Raw genomic sequence first — 20367 nt, 5'->3', positions numbered from 1 at the left:
TGGGTGCAGCAGAGCCTCCCACCGTCCCAGAGCCCTGGAAGTGGCCTCTGCTCAGCCTTGCTCCCGCCTCCCACTCTCCTGCGCCCTCTGTTCCCGCAGCTGGGCTTCCATGCTTCAGAGCCTGGCCGCGGCCTCCCGCTGCAGAGCCAGCCCGGCCCATGGCCAACCTGCCTGGGGCTGGAGACCCCTGAGGAGAGGCCCCTGCTGGGCTCCTCTGCCCCTCTCCCAGGCCAGGGTGGGTCAGGGCTGCCTCTCCACAGGGCAGCCACAAAGTGTCTTTCAGGGACAATCTCAGACTCCCCTGACAGCCATCCTCTCGCGGCCTGCCCTGGTTTCAGAGTGGTTTTGGAACCGCCTTGGCTAATAGGAACGCCTGGGCACTCTGTGTGACCCTCCCAGGCTGCCTGCACTGTAGAGGGCATGGTGGTGACAGTCCCGGCTCTGCTGGAGGCCTCCTGCAGTTCCACACCTGCCCTGTAGGAGGTGCTCCCACCCAGCGGCTCCGTGTGCTGACTGAGTCACATGCCATCAACACACTTGGCTTTGCTGTGTGCTGTTTTGGCTGTCAGAGGAGCCACTAGATCCTGCCAGAAGTGGACACAGGTCACCAAGTGCGCTGCCACCTGCCAGTTCACATGTGCTGAAAGCCCTCCCCTGGTCCACAGACAGGATGCCCAGGACACCTTCTGTCCTACCTTCTGTAAAGGCCGAGCTGAGGTGTGGGAGGAGGCTGGTTCCAGATAGCCAGGGACCTTCTCAGGAGGCCTGGCCCAGGCAAGCTGAGAGTTTCAGGCCTGAGGCCCCTGCTGGGCCAGCCCCTCCAGCTTTTGACCAAACAGGCAGCCTGTCTGTTCCGAGAGCCCTGCAGGCCCTGTGCACAGTGCCTGGGCCTCCTCTGCGGGGGTGCAGACACAAGGCAAAGCCCTGGGTGACAATGGTCTCTGTGACGGAGCCCGATATCCACAGCCCAGCATGTCCCTGCCCTGGGGTGGGACTGCAGGAGGCTGTGGGCTCCTACCTTGTGCTGACGGAGCAGTGTGCCCTGTGTGAGTGACGCCTGTCCCGTGCTCAGCTCTGCAGCTTGGAGTTTTACTCCTTGCATGACGTGTCTGTCACAGGGAGGGTGGAGTGGTTGGCAGGGGCACCACCTGGACTCGCTTCCAGAGAGGTGGGAGCTCTAGTGTCATGGGCAAGAGTCCCGAGGGACACTGAGGGCATCCTGGGACAGGCAGCACCTCTCTCAGCCCGGGCACATTCCGCGATGGCCTCTCTCGCCTGTCAGTGTTCTCTGGGTGCAGGCAGCAGATCTGTGTGGTCACGCGGGGCTGGGCATGGTGGGGGAGAGGAAGTGTGAGGAGGGGCAACGCCTGGGCGAGCCCAGGTTCCCTTTGTGGCCTCCAGAGAGAGTGACCTGGAGGGGACATGGCCCCGAGTCCAGGGCTTTCCTTGGACAAGGGAGGGTCGGGTCTGGGGAGGGGGATGCCAGCCCCAGGCCCCACCTCTTGCCCCTGGCCCAGCTTCCCTCTCCTCTCAGTCCACTCCCCTGGCTGTGCCTCTTGCACCTTCCAGAGATAAAACAGCTGCACGTTCAGGTGGCCTGCTGACCTCCCCAGTCTCTGCTGTGTGTCCGACACCCTCTTGCTTTGGTGGACGATGCCTCCCTGTGCTCTTCTCTGCTCATGCCTCCCCCGAAGCCCAAGGCATCCTCCCCAGGGGCTCCTAGTGTCACTCTGAGGACCACATTTACCCCACTATGATGTAACTTGTTGTTCCTTCACCTGCCTCAGACATCCTTAAAAGCAGACATCCTTAAAAGCATTCATAGCATTCATCCTGTCCCTGGTGCCCAGCACAGCGACTGGCAGATGGGGGCTCAGGTGCCTGATATTGATGACAAGTGCCAAAGGTTCTCCTCATCATCATGACCACATCCCCATCTTCGCCAGCACCACCACTGTGCCAGTAACCACATCCCCATCCCCATTATCATTATCACCATCCCCACCCCCATCACCATCACCATCACATATCGTCACCATCACTACCACCCTAACACCATTATCATCCCCACCATCCCCACCATCCCCACCATCCCCACCATCTCCATCCCCATTTTCATTATCCCCATCCCATCACCATCCTCATCACCACCATCCCCATCACCACCATAACCACCATCACTTATCATCACCACCACCATCCCCACCACCCCATCACCATTATCATTGTCATCATCCCCATCCCCATCCCCATCCCCATCACCATATCACCACCACCCCATGACCACCACCCCATCACCATTATCATTATCCTCCTCCTCCTCCTCATCATCATCACCATTCCCATGACCACCATCCCACCATCCCCATCACCATTATCATTGTCATCATCCCCATCCCCACCCCCATCACCATGACCACCATCCCCATCCCCATCACCATGACCACCATCACCATCCCCATCATCATCACCACCATCCCCATGACCACCATCCCCATGACCACCACCCCATCACCATTATCATTGTCATCATCCCCATCCCATCCCCATCACCATGACCACCATCCCCATCCCCATCCCCATCCCCATCCCCATCATCATCACCACCATCCCCATGACCACCATCCCATCACCATTATCATTATCCTCCTCCTCCTCCTCATCATCACCACCATCCCCATGACCACCATCCCATCACCATTATCATTATCCTCCTCCTCCTCCTCATCATCATCACCATCCCCATGACCACCATCCCACCATCCCCATTATCACCATATCACCACCACCCCATGACCACCACCCCATGACCACCACCCCCATGACCACCACCCCATGACCACCATCCCCATGACCACCATCCCCACCCCCGTCATCACCATCCCCACCCCCGTCATCACCATCACCACCACTGTCATCACCTCCATCACTCTGCCACTGCCCACTGCCATCACCATGTAAGTAACCGCCATCCCATCATGACATCAGAGCATCACCGTCTCCCGTCATCCATCATTGCCATCACCAGTACCTCCATCATCATCACTGTCATCGTCATCGTTATCACAGCCATCAGTGCTGGTCAGCCAGCAGCAGGGACAGGCAGTTCACAGCGGGGGAGCTTGGGCGCACACATGTTTGGGTCACATTGGGAGCAGAGCCCCCTCCTGTGAGGTGGACTTACTCAGGTTCCGAGGCCGCCCCCTGCCGTGCCCCAGCCAGGCTCCTCCAGGGCAGGAGGGGCTGGGTGGGTGGATGGCCAGGCCTGCTCTCTGGAGCCACAGCCTCAGGGGGAGGGAGGACCCGAGGATCTTTCAAGTCTCAGGGCGTCGGCTCCCAGATCTTGAATTTTGCCACACAAACTTAGAGAATAAAAGGATTTATTGGGGGTTTCCAGCCTTTATTTTAATTAAACAAGATATTCATCCCTTGATCCTTGCTGTCTCTGGACAGGGGTCCTGTGGATCCCCCTCATTAGCCTCCTCCTGCGACTCTTGTCGCTGCCATCTGACTCACTTGCAGCAGCATGGTCGGGGGGCTTGATAGCCACATCAGGTCCCTTTGAGTCTCAAAGTAAAATGCTGAGTCCTCCCACAGCCACCCACCCGGGGACCTGGCCCTGACGCTCTGAGCTCATCTCTCCCACCCTCTCCCTGGGCCTGGCTGTCTGTCACTCTGACCTCCTGGCTCTTTCTCAGGACCCTGAGCCTTTCTGGAGCGCCTGGCCCCAGTCACCACAGTTGTAGCGCCATTGCAGTGGGTTCCCTCATCAGAGGTGGCTCAGTCACCTTACCTGAGAGGGCGTGCTGGCACCCATGTCCTCTGGCCCCAGATGTGCCTGTTGTTCGCTCACCCCTCTCCTCCACCCCGCCCACCTGCTTCCTCCACAGCCCCCTCCCAGAGGGCAAGCTGGCTCAGCAGGAGAGGACTCTGCTGTCCCCTGGTGTCATCAAGGACATACTCATGGTCCCCCGAGAGGGCCACCACTCTAGAGTGAAGGGTACCCCGGTACCAAAGGGACGGGCCACCTTGCCCCAACATCCCAGAAGACTCCCCATGGACTGCATCTGGCTCTCAGGGTGCTGCACCCTGAGTCACCTGGACCCCACTACCCTGTACCTGGCCCACCCCTGGTCTGCATCCCGCCCAGCCACACGAGGCCTTATGGCCACTGCTGGACGAGCCCTCACCCTGGACACCCGCCACAGGGCACTGCACTCAGTGACTGCACTAAATCCCCAAACATGAAATTGATGATGGAAATCTAAAATATTAATGTATTCTAATTGAATATTCTCTGATAAATTATCCGAGCATTTGCAGCAATTTGATTTTACTTTCATTTCTTAAGAAACTTTCAGCTGCATAAATACAGCCATTAGAGCAATTCAAGCCGGGGGACATGTCCTGCTCAGAGGGGGAGGGTGCACGCAGGGCTGCACGTTCGCTTCCCACGACTGATCAAACCTCAGCACCAAGGCACAGGTCCTTGGACGACCGCTTTGTCCACGTCCCTTGGGCTTTAGCAAGGATGGTGTGAACTCCCTATAGGACAGTGAGATGTGTGGTCACGGAGAGGCTTGGGGCAGCTGGGGACAGCCCATCCTGCTGTGCTGGAACCACTGGGGCAGCACTGGCCAGGCCCCTTGTGTACTGCCCCCACCTGGGGTGGGAAGAGGCAGCCCCTGCAGGGGACGGGCAGGGCTAAGGGCCTCCTTATTTCTGCATTAGGGCTTCTCCACAGAGGCCTTTCCTTGGGGCTGAGCTGATGGCCCAGGGGTGGCTCCCACAGTCAGTCTTAGGCAGTCTCCCCATCCAGTCATGGTCATTGTGTCTGAACAGAGGGAAGGGGCCACATTGTCACCATCTGTTTACAGGGGAGAAAAGCCAACACGACTGGATTCTTGAGAACATGTTGGCTCCTTCCCAGGGACAGTCGCTCCTTTATGCCTTGGTCACCATGGCCTCTCTGGCCCCAGAAAACGCGCTCATCAGGGATGGGAGGTCAGCAGACTCTAATGCTCCAACCTGTACCTCTGTAGGACATTCTTCTAATTCTAGGCATCCCAACACGAAAAGTATGGAGCCTCCAGAGCCGATACGGAGCCGGTTATCAGAAGCAGGGAGATGCACACTGCAGGCTTCAGCCCCCTGGTCTTTGCCTGGCTGAGTTGCATGTTGCTGTCATGTGTCATCTACACAAGTTACACAGCCCCACGGTTCAACGCTCGGCTTCACTTAGTGAGAAATTAAGGGAAGGTCACTGTCTTCCACAGTGGCCAGAGAGCCTCTTCCTGCGTCTCCGTCCCTTCCTGTGGGTCTGAAATTTGGGCTGATGTCACTGGTTTTCAGCTGAAGAACGTCCTTCACACTTCCTGTAGGTGTGCTGGTGACATGTTCCCTCAGTTTGCATATCAGGAACGACTTTCCTCCATCCTCCTGTGGAAGACACTTTGTCTGGGTGTGGAATTCTGGCATCCCCTTGGCCTGTGGCTGCCATTGTTCCGGAGGGAAGTCACCGTCTTCCTCTCTGCGGCCATCTGTGGGCACTGCTCCCCTCTGCTTGGGAGGCTTCTCGTTATTGCTGAATTTCAGCAGTTTGACTGTAAGGAACGGCTTTGTTTGATTTATCCTGTCCGGATTCATTAAGTTTTTTGGATCTATATGTTTGTTTCTCTACCAAATTTGGGGAAAATTCAACCTTTATTTCTTCGATGAATTTTCTCAGTATCCCTTTTGTTTTTCTCTGGGTCCCTTGCCATTGTCTCACTGAAACTGTATGTTTCAGTCCTCCCGCCAGCCGTTCTTCAAATGGGACGCTCTTACTGATCTATCTGCAAATGCGCTGACCCTTTTCCCTGCCTTCCGCCTCCTCTTCCTCAGCGAGGTTTTCATTAGAAAGGACGTACTCTTCAGGTTTCCCGTTTCCTTTTGGTTATATTTTTAAATTTCCATTTTCTGCTGTTATTGCCCATCTCTTCATTCATTCTGACTACATTTTCTTTAAATCTTTTTGTTCAGAAGAGATATTTGAAGTTCCTGGCTGCTTGTTTTAGTAAGCCTTTTCCCGGCCCCTTCTCCATTCTAAACACAGCCCAGTCCTGTGCATCCAGAGGGACAAGGGACAGAGCGACTCATCAGCACCAAGAACAGGACGCCCCTCTCCACACTCTGGGGGCTAATTTCCAAAGAGAGGGATGAGGCCTTTCCACCGAGGATTGGAATCATCGAACAGAATCTCACCATCGTTTTATCAAATTATAGCTCAGCCTGGGTTGTGAATTTCTTCAAGGGGAAGAGGAAAATGCTGGCCGATGGGTGACTGTCTTGACCACAGAAACACAGACCCCCCTGTAGGATGGGCAGCCACGGCGGCTGCTGGGGGCTTGGAGGCACACAAGCTAGGTGGCACCCTGCCCAATGTGAGACGCTGGCTTTCTGTGCCAGGACCACGGCACAGAGGTGCCACCAGGCCACTTGGAAAGACACGCGGCTGGCTGGACCACAGTGTGTCAGAGGTCACAGGCCGGCTCCGTGTCCCTGCCCCACCTGCTTCCACACGAGACAGCCTTCAAAAGTAACCCAGAGAGCATTGGCCACCACCAAGAAGGCCTCGCCCTGGGCCCCGCCTCCCTCCCTGCTGGCTCTGCTCTGCACCGCGCAGGCCTCCAGGGACGAGGGCGGCCTCCTTCCTGACACCTGTGCAGAGCCTGCCTGGCTCTCGGCCGCCCCCCACGACCCCCTTGCCGCGCAGGAAGGGCCCCACTCACCCTCACGAGCTGCTGCGGGAAGGGCCCGCGCGAGTTCTCCGGCACGTTGATGGGGGGGATGACCCAGTCTCGCTTCTGCCGCCGCAGCCCCCCGGAGCGCTGGTGCGGAGGCCAGGGCAGCAGCGTGTCCCTTGGGGGCTGGGAGGGGTCCAGGGTCACGTCTTTCTTCTTTCCTCTCTGCAGCATTGAGTGGAGGGAGAGAAGAGTCAGGGGAGTCTGGTTAAGTCTTGCACCAAGGAGAAGCATGTCTGCTACGAGAACCTGCCGCTCTTGGTAGAGAAAAGCTGGTGAACTCGGGACTCTGGGCTGAGTCAGGAAGACATCGGGCAAGACCTCATGGATACTCAGGGCCTGGGTTACAGGATTAGAGGGGGAGAGGCAGCTCAAGAGGGGCACAGCCACCAACAATGTCACCAGCAGGGTGGACCAGGGCTCCTGTTCTATTTATGTTCTGGTGCTGGTGACTGAACCCAGGAGTTCATCCTGGCTAAGCACACGCTCCACCATGGAGCTATATTCCAGTTCAGTAAGGGCTTTGTAAACCCCCAATAATGGGGGAAAGCATGGAAGACTGACACATTTTAATTTTAAAATCCTGTTTATAAAAATATTCCCACAAAGCAAATGATAAGTTTGGAAAATATAATGTATAACCTATTTGATGAGTGTTAATAGCCTCTATAGAAAGAGCTCTTACAAATCAATAGGAAATAACAAAGTATTTTTTCATAACAGGAAAAGGACATAAAAAGATAGCAAAATAAATATTAATGGCTAATAAACTTGTGAAAATGTTCACATCTTCCAGGAATAAAAAATGCAAATTAGAGTGGTGTGTCCTGTCCACTTGTCTAACTGACAAGACGAAGCACAATTAACGCCCAACACGAGGAGCCCGTTGTGACTCAGGCTGCGAGTCGGGGTTTGGGTTCAGCAGATGAGAGCCTAATGTTCCTGGCATCACTAGAGCGAGTCCCTGCGTTCTCCACACCCGCCTCCTCTTTCTGAACTGGGCATGGTGGCGAGAGCTCTGGGTCAGATGACGATGGGAATGTGGCCGTCACCTGTGTGAGCCTGCTGTGCTGCCACTGCGGCTCCCTGAGCTGCTGGGCCCTGTGGCCAGCACCGCCTTCCCCACCAGGGTGCCAGCAGCTAACCAGAGCCTCAGCAGCCCTGCCCCGGGACAGCAGCTCCGCAGCTGGAAATGCGTCTGAGAGCCTGGGTGGACGAGGGTGTCCAGGGAGATGTGTTCACGGTAGTAAAATCACCAGGAAAACCCTGGATGCCTGGGCAAACCCTCAGTACAGCCACATCTGGGACGCTACTGTCACTGCGTGCCACTCTGTGAAGTCACTGGTGTGGAAAAAAGGCACCAAAGGACACATGTGGCCCGGCAACTTGCTTACAGAGTTGGAGGGACGCCCCTCAGGTGTGTGCTGGTTTCTGGGGTTGAGGGCCTTGTTCTGTGCTATTGCTTTGCCCCTCTACTTGCAGGCTCCCTGGACGTCAGAGCTCACATGACGTCCCAGGGCAGCAGTGTGCCCACACGGTACGCGGGTGACGCATTCCTGTCCTGGTCCCCTCACAGCAAGCTCAGCCCTGCCCGGGTCCATGCTCACTTGGTCTGAGTGTCCGGGAGCCAGAGGAGGCAGAGTCTGGTCAGCACAGCCCAAGGCAGAGGGCCATGCTGGCTGGGGCACCTGACCGCAGGCTGCCCTCCAGCCACGGGCCCTCTGCAGAGCTCAGGACCCAGGCAAGGACACCTGTTGTGCTCAGCACGGTTCTGTAGGCTGCCCCTGCCTGGTGCGTGGAAATCAGGCTGCACACAGAGCGGCTGCCTGCCTGGTGCAGAGCCATCCTGGCACCCGCCCCTGCTCACCACCAGTGCCACAGACCACCTGGGCGAGGGCACCAGGGGCCCCTGCACCTTCCTCCCATCGGGCCTGCATTCAAGAGTCTTCAACAATTAAAAACCCAAAGTGTCCCCTGGGTCCCCCGTCCCTCGTCAGATTGAGGGAGGTGTGACCTGTCCCCAGGGTCTGGGTTCTAGGTCAATGTGACCTGCTGCCTACGGGGTTCCAGTCTGACATCCCTATGTGCCTGTGACTCAGGGGGCCTGCAGGGCCCTGCTTCTGTCCAGTCCTGGCTGCACATTCTCCCCATTTCCAGGACCCAGATGAGGCTCCAGGTGCTGAGGATTCACAGGGCTGCAGCCACTGCTCCAAGACCTGGTCTCAGACAAATAGTGCCTCCTGGGGTCCTGGCCTGGCTGTCTCCCCTCCCTGCCTTGGAGACACAGCGCTGGGACTGATGGGGTGTAGTGACGATGAGAAACATCAGATAAACCCAGCTATGGAAAGTACCTTCAATAACACAGAGAGTAAGTTCACTGAGTGACAATAACTGGAGCCTTGTTCTGACACTTAGGTTCCAGGCTCTGGCCAAACACTGTTCCACGCACTCTTCCCCAGAATCCTCCTATCAGCACTTCAGTGGGAAGCTCATCGCTCCACTCTGCTAGGGAGGAAGCAGGGGGACCTTGGAGAGGCCACACAGCACCCAAGGCAGAGGAGGGCCTGAGCCCTCCTTGAGGACCCAAGGACAGAGCACCGGCCAGGTGCCTCCTTCCAGGGCCTGGCTGTCTGTGGACCAGCTCCCGCGGCCTGTGCTCATGGGAGAGATGCAGTGGGCAGGGCAGAAATGCATATTCTTGCGAAGAGGGGGGGTGGGCCCTGGGTGTCCCCTGCCCTCAGGGCCCCTTTCAAACCGAGGGGCTGGGAGACTCCCAACTCTCAGGCTGGTCCTGGGTCAGCGGCTGGCACCAGGCGCTCGTCAGGAACACGCCTTCTTCGCTGTGGGGGGCGGCAGCTGGCACTCACTGGGCCGCAGGGTGACTGACGGAGCTCTGCAGATGCGCCCTGCCCAGGTCCCTGACCCACAGGAACGAGGCTCACCTGTCCCCAGGTACCTGCCTCAGGAGAAGGGATGGGCCACTTCTGTTCTGCAGCCCATCTGGAGGACAGACTGGCCGAGCGCGACTCTGCCCTGGGGTGAGGGGAGGGGCCTGGCCTGACGCACCACCCCTGGGAGGAGGGTCTGCAGCTGGGGCCCTCCCTCCCAGTCTGGGGCAGAGACAGCCAGGCTCCGCAGGAGATGCTTCCCCCAGCAGGGCTGCCGGGACCGCACCCAGACCCGGCCTCTCACAGGTTCTGACACAGCTGGCCTCCACCTGCTCTGTCTCCATTTACTACGGAGGAGCTGGCGTGCCGTTAATTTCCCTAGTGTTGTTTAAATAAATTGCACATATTTGCTACTATTTTAAAGCTGTGAGACAAATGTAATAACAAAATCTGGTGAAAATCAATGCCAGACCTGCACAGGCTTCTGCCTGGAAGATGCACCCACTTCTTTGGAAGAAAACCATCGATGACAATTAGCAGTTACCCTGTTGCAATAGCATGTTCTTTTGAACATGTGATAATCTGGGGCCTTTCAGACATGGCAGATAAACGCTGAGGCATAATCACAGTAGTTATCACTAATGCGCCCAGTTCCTCTTTTTTTTTTTTTTTTTTTAAAGAGAGAGAGAGAGAGAGAGAGAGAGAGAGAATTTTAACATTTTTTAGTTTTCGGCAGACAGAACATCTCTGTTTGCATGTGGTGCTGAGGATCGAACCCGGGCCACACGCATGCCAGGTGAGCGCACTACCGCTTGAGCCACATCCCCAGCCCCCCAGTTCCTCTTTAAACACTTCCTAGCAGATGTCACCGCCGGTCCTCTTCATTCTGCATTTCTGAGTGAATGGAGATAGCATATTGGGTAAGGACTGAATGTGACCTCTGCTCTTAATCAATACTACAGAGCACGTCTACATGGGTGTGCATGCAGGCACTCTGCACACACACACGTGGGTAGGTTTGTGTAGACACCTGTGCATGCATGTGCAGATGTGTGGACTTGCACTAATGTAAAAGTGTGCACACGCATGTGACAATGCTCACGCACTATACACCTGCATGTGTGTGTTTGTGTCTTCTAGGGTGTGCACGTCCTCAGGTGAGGAACATCCTAGGTTTCTCAAAACCAGCAGCCCAGGAGCCCAGCAGCAGGAGGAGCTGGCCAGAGCCATGAGCTAGTGGTCCTGTAACTGTGGGTCCTGGAGGGTCTCACTGGCCAGCTGGTCTTTGGTCCTGTGGATCTGCAGAATGAGGAGGACCCAGGAAGTCACCTGCTCCAGCTCTGGGTTGGTGTGGCACTGAGAAGGTGTGGTTAGGAGGGTAACTTGTAGGAGTTGCTGTTATCTTGCAGGATCATTTTAGGAGAATTTTCCATGGAGCCCCAGCTTTGGCAAGACCAGGTCTGGGCTCTCTTCCCACAGCAGTCCCCATCTGGGCTGTGCCGGCCCTCTGCACCACAGAGTGGGCCCCTGACTCTGCTCCCCAGGCTCTTGGATTCTGCCCGGGTTCAGACCCTGTTCCCACCTGTGCCAGCTGCCCACCCACAATGCACTGCCTCTGGCCTCCCGTCTAGGAAGCCCAGCTCCCCCCCAGACCCTCCGGCCCGTGCTAGGCAGCCCCTGCCTCCCCAGCCCAGGTGGCTCCCCCTTCCTCCGTCCACACTTGGCTTGACCTGGAGGACATCGCTGCATCACAGAGAAAGCTCTGCCCAGGGCCACCCATGTCTCCTTAGCCCACAGCTTAGGGAGGGGCCCCCACCTAGGCGGGTCAGCAGGGTCCGGCTAGTCTTCATCTAACAGCAACTTGATGGACAGAAGAACTGCTGAGTTCCCCACCAGTTCCAGGGACCAGTCCAGCCAGGAGAAGGCAGGAGACATGGCCTGTGGCCCTGCCCTGGGTGCTCACGGTGCTGGCCCAGCATCCTGACCACAGAGCTGCCCTCAGGGCTGGGCTGCATGACTTTGCAGGCACTGGCTCATTCAGGCCTCAGTACAGCCTGCAGGGGCCTGGGCCTCGAGGGGAGGGGTCGCGCTCAAGAATGAGGGCAAGGGCAGGAGCTCAGGCCTCTGACCTGGGGTCCTGGTGCAGATGGTCCAGCCCACCTCCTCTCCCCTGTGCTAACAGTACAGAGCCAGGGTGAGGCAGGAGAGCAGGGCCAGGCAGCAGGGCCAGGCAGCAGGGCTACAAGCAGTTTGGCCCATGGGAGGGGAACAGAGATGCTGGGGGCATCACACAGGGGCAGGGCACTGCAGGGTGAGCAGGACTGTGTGGACACCTCCAGGACAGAGTGGACAGCATTACATTAAAGGGTTGTTTGGAGCCCAGAGGAAAAGTGGGGAGGGGTGGCGTCACGGGCTGCAGAGCAGAGCTGGTCCCACAGGGGCTTGCTCCCCCTGGTCCGCAGTGAACATTCACCCAGCCCTGGCCCTCGCCTCTAGAGGGGCAACCAGGGGGTCTCCTGCCTGGGGTGGGGGTAAGATCTAAGGAGTATTTGCAGATGGCTGGGCTTCAACCCTTGTCAGAAGGAGAAGGCTCAGTGACCCCAGACCTGGACACCCAGAAGGGGTGTCCTCCCGCAGCCTGCCTGCTCTGGGAGCACCAAGGGTCTGAAGGGCAGCAGGAGACGGCGTGGAGGGGTCATTCACTGGATGCTGGGGGACAGGCGAGGCAGGTCTGTGGGCAGCCTCAGCTTGGCCCGGGAGGGACGTGGGCGGGCCTCCTGATGCGGCCACGCGCTGGTCTCCCCGATGGCAGCTGCCCTGGTATAAGGGGCTGTCAGTCTGGCAGTCCCACTGCTGCAGGGTGCTGGGCCAGGAAGGAGGGCAGGAGGAGCCCTGGAGAGAGCTGCAGATGGCGTGTCCAGGGACAGAGGCCTGAACCGAGGAGGATGAGGGCGGGCGCCAGAGCCATCCAGGCAGCACCCAACACCTGCAGGAGCCAGGGTATTCAAGGAGCCTCAGGGCTGGGGGCCGGGGGGGGGACACACGGAGGGGTCAGAAAGGTGGGAGGTGGGTGGTCCACGTGGCCTGGGGGCCAGCCCAGGAGCCACAGCCCCCAGGGTCCCGTGAGTGGGGGCCCTGGCAGGGACTCTACCCTGCACATCTCAGACCCCAGGCTGGGGCGAGAGAGCCTGTCCTTCCAGCTGACCTAGGGAAGTCCTCTGCTGGGGTCCCCTGTCCTGCCTGGAACTGTCTCTGCTTAGGTGGAGTGCTGTGCCCTGATTGGCTGGTCACCCCTCAGGCCCGCCTGTCCTTGGAGGAGACCAAGGCCAGGACCTGGGTGCTGGGCCTCTTCCTGGTTCTCTGGGCGCCCCCAGGAAGGAGTCTGGGCCCACATCCCCCTGGAGGGCCCGTGGGCCGGGTCAGGAAGCCCATGTGCTCAGTCCTGCCCTCGCCCCTGCCCTCTTCCCAGGACCCCCCCTGCCCAAACCCTGCCCCCAGGCTCCGGGGCAGAAAGGACCTGGTCCCTGGGCAGCCCCTGAGGGCAGGCAAATCAGGCAAACTCTCCCATCTCCCTGTGCCCCAGGTGTCCCCTGTCTCGGCCCTCACCTGTGAGAGGCCACCACTGGCTTTCATTACCCAAGCAATTGACTCCTTGGGAAGGCCTCTGTGTGACCCAGTTTCTCTGACTGTCACCACAACTGACCTAGACCCGGAGGCTGCAGTCTGACAGCAGATAACAAGAGTCCCTGGCGTGGCCAGCGTCAAGCCGAGGAGTGCTGGGGGCAAAGAGGAAATGGTGTTTTCAAACCTCGGTTCCCTGCTCTCCTGGTGTCCGGGGCAGGGCAGCGTGTGCTGAGTGTCCTGTCAAGGTCAAGAGGGAAGGTGCTGTGACAGCCGCTGCCGGAACCTGTCTTCCCCCTTCACCACCAGGTGCTCTCTGTGTCAGGCAGAAACCGAGTCCCTCCTGTCTGGACAGGGTGGGGGTGGCGAGCGCCTCCAGAAGGAGGTGTGGGGAGCCCACGGCTGTGGTGTGACACTGGTTGTCACAGGAAGACCGAGATCAAAGAGAAAGTTCTGGATGGGCAGAGATGCTGCGGATCAGGGCCACATCAGGCCGGCCCCCCGCAACTGCGGGTTTTGTTCCCTTCCAGGGCTGCAGAGTGGTGGGGGACTACGGCAGCCCAGGAGATGCCAGCAGACATGCTCACTCAGACTCAGAGGCTGTCATCGCGACAGGGGAGGCCAAGGAGGTCAGTGGAGCAGGTGGACCCCTTGCAGACAGGCGATTGCCCCAGCAGAGTCGCATGGATCCCTGGACTTACCCCTGCCCGGCTGGCTGTAAGCCCAAGCCTTGCCCCCTGCCCGTCATTGCAGGACCATCTATTTGCACAGCTGGGCAATGGGCATCTGAGCTTCCTGTGGAGGGCAGCCTGCCATCTGTGGACACAGGAAGAGGCGCTCCCAGGGAGGAAGGGCTGGGAGCCAAAGCCCCACAAAAGTCCTGTGGCCCTGACGAGGCTGCCGTCTCCTGCCCATTGTCCACAATAAGCTGCCCCTCACCTCCCACTGTACCCAGGAGGTGCCAGCCACTCCCGGATCCTCTTTCCTAGTTCCACCTGCCTTTTCCGCGGTCCAGCTTCTGTCTCCCGGGGCCCTGGGGCTTCTCAGGCAGCAGGGAGCACAGAGCCAGGGGCTTCAGCTGGTCCTGCAGCTCCTGCTGGCCCAAATGCTCTAGTGTCCGGGACAATGTGCCCCCAGTCCCAGCACACAGACGGCTCCGTGTCTCAGGGTCCTGAGGCCTGAGGTCACTGATGGCACAGGATCAGCAGTCAGAGGGAAACACGTGGAAAGGGACATGCCATCTCTGCATTATGAATGAGTGTGACTGGGGAGGGGACAGGGACACGTCACTGCTGTTGATGGCTCTCTTCTGCTGCTTGGCCTTGCCGCCTTCCCAGCTCTGTGGCTTCTTCAGAGCTTGGATTAAACAGCTTCCATAAAGGAAGCAATGCCCTGTCCCCACCCCCGTGTCCACCTGCACTGATTTTAATGGAGGATGATCATATTTCTTAAAAAGGGGGGGCACTAGGATCTCCGCAGAGAGTGCATTGCTGTTCCTTCTCCTTCCTTTTCAATCCACCTTTGAAAAGGGCACCCTTTGCTGGTCTGCACGCAGGGTATTTAACCTGTTCAGGTAGGGTGTTGTCTGGCCTATGATTTCGTTTCCATGGTAGCTAAGGATGGACAGAATAAAATGGTACTTAACAAACAACATAAAACAACAGAAAGGTACCCGCACTCCTTGGCACACGGGGACATGAGAGCCGTCCTAAACATGTGCTCTGGGGGCTCTGCCAGGGCCATGGCGGCCAGGTCACCTGCTCTACCTCCCCAGACCCAGACACGCACCCACACCTGGCTGGAGGCCTGGCTTCTGGACCCTGGCACCCAAGGCGGGCCGTCCTGGGTGCTGAGCGTGTTGGCAGCATCCCTGTCCTCTGCCCACGTGAGGCCAGTAGCCTCTCACTAGACACCCAATGGGCCAAGACGTCACCAGATACCAGGTTGAGAAAAACTTGCTCCAGAGAGTTAAAAAATCATGTGTAGCAAGAAACATGGTAAACAAAATCACCGTCCGGTGTGCAGAGGAAACGCGTTCTCCCTAAGGAAATGACACTGGCGAGTCAGGGGGAAGCGCGACCCCTGGCTGGAGCTGCAGCAGCCCTGGGCAGGACCACCCTGCGGGTGCCGCTCAGTGAGGGCCACTCTTTCTCAGTCTGAGAGCCAGGAGGCCACACTCAGGGTGGGTGAGGCTGGGGGCCTCAGTGTGCAGACGCAGCTGCCTCCTCTGGAGTCCACCCTCTGCACCTGCTGTCCACTCTGCAAGTGCCCTGGGGGATGGCTCTGACCCTGTCACCCCCAAGCCCCTGGGGTTCTTGGCTCACAGAGGCCGGGGGAACTTCGTGTGCACGGGGGGCTCTGCCAGGGCCCCGAGTGGGCTTTCCTGCTCTCCAGCCACAGGGTGGGGGAGGAGGGTGCTCCCTTGAAGGGAATCTTGCTGGCCAAAAGAGACGTGTCCGCCGCCTCCTGTCCACCGTGCTCACAGGGACGCAGAGGACCTTAACCAAATATCAGAAGGCAGCATGGAGAGAATGGCAGCCGTGTTGGCTGAGAAATCCCACCTTGATTTTTGCTTTAAACACCGACAGGAGGGCTTTCTTCCTGGGGGCTCTTCACAGGACCCCCATGTTACGCACTCATGCACCTGTTCACACACATGCCGGTGGCAGTCTGGGGACAAATGGTCAAACGAGGTCCTGGACGTGAGGACTTCAGCATCTGCCCTTTGGGGGTCACAGTTCAGCCCATACACGTGGGGAGGTGGGAGCTCTGAGCAGAACCCAGGCCAGCACCTGCCTGGCCACCGGATGCTTCCGGAGTTCATCCTTCCTAAGTGCTGACTCGCAGCGAAGCCCGATATTAGTTTCATAAATAACAGTTTCTTTGTTGCAAACTGTACCCACAGGTCCCATTGCCAGCTGCAGCGCGATACCAGCCGGGCCACGACAGTGGCCAGGAGACGTCAGTATTTACTGTGAGGCCGAATGTCCCGTGGACTCCTCAGGGACAACTCTGCGCTCCTGTGGGAAATATGTGACCTCGTTTGCATTTTCTAATTGAATTGCTATCAGCTTTCCTGCAAGACTGCACAAAAAACTTCTTCCAGATTCTAGCCCTGTGGTGTCACCCTGGAAAGGCTGCCAGGAGGGGAAGGGAGGGGAGGGGCCACCCTTCCATGGACGTCTGGCTGGAGAGCCGTCAGCTTTACCCACCTCCAGTAACGCTACAGTAACGGAGTGGAGGCTGCCCTGCAGGAGCCTCGACAGAGCAGGAAGCTGGGAAATGAGGGGTCCCGGAGACGGTCCTTCAGGGATTTGCTTCAATGGTTCTTGCAGTAAAAGCAGCCCTGAGACTTGAGCACCTCTAGGCCCTGCTTTGCTGCTCTAGAACCTTCTGCCACGGAGCTCCTACTTACTGGGCATCCCCATCTGAACTCATGTTCTGGAGCCTGGAAGCCCTCTGCTTGCAACCATATGCATAAAAATGCCACGTTGTTGCAGGTTAGCGACTTTCCCAGCCTCAGGAGGCCCTGGCGCCCCTGCTACCCACTGCATGCCTCCTACACCTCTGTGTGGCTCCCGTTGAGACCCCCCCAGATGTGAGGGTACAGCTTGCCTTCGCCCTGGAGCCTGCTTGCCCTTCTCAGCTGAGCACAGGAGCCCTCATCTGGTGGCTTCCAGCTGGGCTGCCACACTGTCCCTCTGCATGGAGCCACACTGTCCCTCTGCATGGAGCCACCAGTTTATGCAGCCCTGACTGTGGCACCGGGGAGTTTCTGGTTGGGGCCACCATGAGAAGCACTGATCTCAGCACTTGGGGAGGGGGCCCAGGTGGCAGTGCCCACGTCCATGGGCACACAGCTAACACCACACACCTGTGGCCACCCGAGGTGGGAGCACCCACTGCTGGGTGGGGTTTGCACACGCTGCGCCCTCTCTGAGCCTTGGCAGAGGGTCACTGCGTGCCTGTGTCTGCCCTCCACAAGGCTCTCTGTCCTCCTTGTGAACCATACTGGTCTCTTGCCCATTTCTGCCGGGGGAGCCCTTGCAGGGCAGCTCATGTGGCCAGTGTCCTCCCTCTCCTGGCTCCCCGCGCTCTCTTAGAGAGATGAGCAGAATCTCCTATTTTTAACAGTTTTATGACCGTCTTCCGGGCCTTCAGAGTTGGGGTGTGGTGTGCTCCTCCATTTCAAAGGCTTTTGAACTTGTCTCAACCATGTGTGGGCAGATTTACTCCCATTACATGATCTTTTTTTACTGCTACTACATTAGGGATATGGTTTGGATTTCCTTGATGGACAGAAAGACAACGGGTTCACGTCCAGCAACTTCTAACCTCACTCATGGATTCCAGTAACTGACCGATGGCTGCAGACTCTTGGCCCTGGGAACTGTTAGTTTCATTCATCCCGATTTCTTTTCTTGCCTTACTGCTTGCTCGGGCCTCTGGTGTGTGACTGGATGGTCTGTCTTGTCAGCTTGCTGGTCCTCAGGGAAGACTCGAATGTTTCAGAAGCAGATCAGATGGCCACTGCAGGTTTTCTGGTGATGTACTTTGTGATGCAATGCAAGGCTCCCTTTGTTTTCCTAAAAAGCTGAACATTGTGATCTTAATCGAGGTGAAATTTTAATAACTGTCATTCAGAGGACCACACAATTTTTATCCTTTATTCTACATGAATCACAGTGATTGACTCAATCTTCCATTCTTGGGCAAATCCAGTTGGGTCATGATTCATCAATCTATGAAAACAGCTGAATCCAAGTTTGTCAATAATTTGCTCAGGGATTTGTATTCATTAACAGGCAAGACTGGCCCATCATTGTCTGTCACTTTTTTTTAAAGGTTCTTGTTGTTTTGGACAGTTTTTGCTAGTTTTGGACTTGGTTTTTGTCAGCATGGACGGGCCTCCAGCTGGCTTTAGACACAGTCATGTTGGATTTTGGAGGTCATTCTTGCTCGTTTGGGGCAAATCTCTTCCTAATTTGAGACATGGTCCCTATCAGGGTTTGGGACAACAAGACTTTGGGGAAGTGACTCTTTTTGAACTCTCTGAACAAATTTGTGCAGGGTTAATTTTTACTTCTGAAAGCCTGGGGAGAGCTCTCCAGGAGCCAAGGAGACGTTTTTCTCTGATAGGGATTTTTGTGTGTTATAGTGATAAAACCGTGAAGATTCTCCTCTGCAAGCTTTGGTAAGTCGTGTGACTGTTGGCTAGGATCCATGCCATGTGTATTCTCTAATAGTTTAGAATATATTTGCACTGATTTCACATAATACTGTCAGATGCCATCTCCAGTGTCCACCGTGTGGTCACCACGCCCTCTTTCCAGCCCATCTGTTCCTTCCTCGGATCACTCAGGGGTCACAGACCAGCTTCCATCTTCCCCCCTTCTCCTCTCACATGAGCGTAATATAATCCTTTTCCACCTGGGCAGATTTCTTCTAATGGCACATATGTTGTATTTTTTCCAACAATTTTACTTTCAATCTTTTTTCTAGTCTTATACCGTTTTACTAAACATGTGTCTTATATCCATATAGTTGGATTTTTCTTTATTCAAATCATCATCAGCTCTTAATTAGATGTTAATATATTTTCTTTTTTAAATAATTACTGATATATTTGTAAATCTACTACCTTACTCAAAGAGGAATATATAGTCCATCTATTCTGTTCTTCTTTCTCTTACATTTTTTGCATGAACAGTTTTTATTTTCTAGTCTTCCCATGTATCATCTTAGAACTTACATAGTCTTGTGAGCCTTTCAGTGGATTTCTGAAGACTTTTTAATGAGTATCTTTGTTTTATCCAAGTGTAACACGGTTGATCATCCTTCATACCAGAAATCCAAAGTCAGAAATGCTCCAGAATTCGGGCCTTTCTGAACAGCACCATGTCACAGGTGAGCGTTCCACACTGCTCCATGTGGTGGGTCAGTCAGAACCCTGGTGTGGAGTCACCTCCATGCCCCCCACGTACGGCATATACGGAATCTTGTGTGTGAACCCGGGTCCCATCCAGGAGTCCTCCTGTGTGAACGTGTGTATTCTGAAGCTCGAGAACACCAGCGCCCAGGTGCTCTGGAGCCAGGTGCTGGGGCGCTGGAGTGCCCACGTCTCTCTCGGGCTCTGGCTGGCTGCCCTTCCGGAGTTCACACGCTTCTGTGGGGTGCTGGAGCACCCGCTCATGCCCAGCAGAGGCCATGCTGCCGGGCTGGCCTGCCTTCCCTCTGTCCAGCGGCTTGCAGTGCCTGGCCCTCCTGTGTCTCCACCGCACCCTACTTGTCTTCCGCCTCAGCAACACCACCTGGGTCCTCGGCCACCTCATGTGCCCACGCATTTTCAGTTGAGTGCTGGAAGCTGTCCACAGGACTGTGGGTGGGGCTGGAGGCTGGGTGCTGTCCTGCTTGCATTCACGCTGGTGGGCAGGTGGAGACACTGGGAACCTGGTGTCCCCTCCATCCATTTACAGAGTAGACATTTGAGGGTTGGCATCGATGCCTTTAAGGGTGTATCCACAGAGTGACCTGGGGTCCCACAGTTGGCCTTCTAGGTTCCAAACAGTCCCTGGCTCCCTGTCCCCCAGCACTGCCCTGGCAGGCTAGTGGCTGTGATGAGCACAGGGCCGTGAGGGCTGGGACAGTGTTGGTGGCACTACTGCTGGTCATCTTACCTCACCGAACACCACGGTGTCCCTCAACAACTCTGCACAGACGTGCAGCATTGCCACCCAATTCCAGGCAGCCCCCACGTCCAGCTCGCCTGCCAGAGGAGCTTGACGGGACTCTGCGCCTGGGCTGCTCGGGCCCTTGCCTGCTGGGCTCAGCCACCCCTGCAGACGGAGCTTTCACTCCTTCCCAGAACGTCAGTTCTCTCCTGCCACCAGGGCCTGAGGTGACGTGGGTCAGCAACCCCTGCCCCCAGGGACATGGTTAGGGTTAGCAGAGCTGATGCCCTGAGGGGGTGTAAGTGGGGCCCCGGGAAAGTCGGGGAGAGGCCACCAGCAACTAAGGAGACCAAGACCAGGGGCAGGAGGGGGGCTGCAGAGACTGCCGCCCTCCAGGGTCACACG

At 56.9% G+C, this 20367-nt stretch overlaps 1 protein-coding gene across 1 annotated transcript in view; it reads right to left on the bottom strand.

The window, feature by feature from the left end:
• Cdh4 (cadherin 4) overlaps window positions 1–20367 on the bottom strand; it is a 348119-nt gene that overhangs the window by 39503 nt on the left and 288249 nt on the right. The window contains exon 4 of the mRNA XM_077109098.1: window positions 6771–6947. Coding sequence (XP_076965213.1) covers window positions 6771–6947 — 177 coding nt within the window. The remainder of the gene's footprint in view (window positions 1–6770; window positions 6948–20367) is intronic.

This window comes from Callospermophilus lateralis, chromosome 3, assembly GCF_048772815.1.
Source record: "Callospermophilus lateralis isolate mCalLat2 chromosome 3, mCalLat2.hap1, whole genome shotgun sequence".
Lineage (NCBI taxonomy): Eukaryota > Metazoa > Chordata > Mammalia > Rodentia > Sciuridae > Callospermophilus > Callospermophilus lateralis.
The sequence above is the reverse complement of the archived record's forward strand: the minus strand, read 5'-3'. Positions and strand labels throughout refer to the sequence as shown.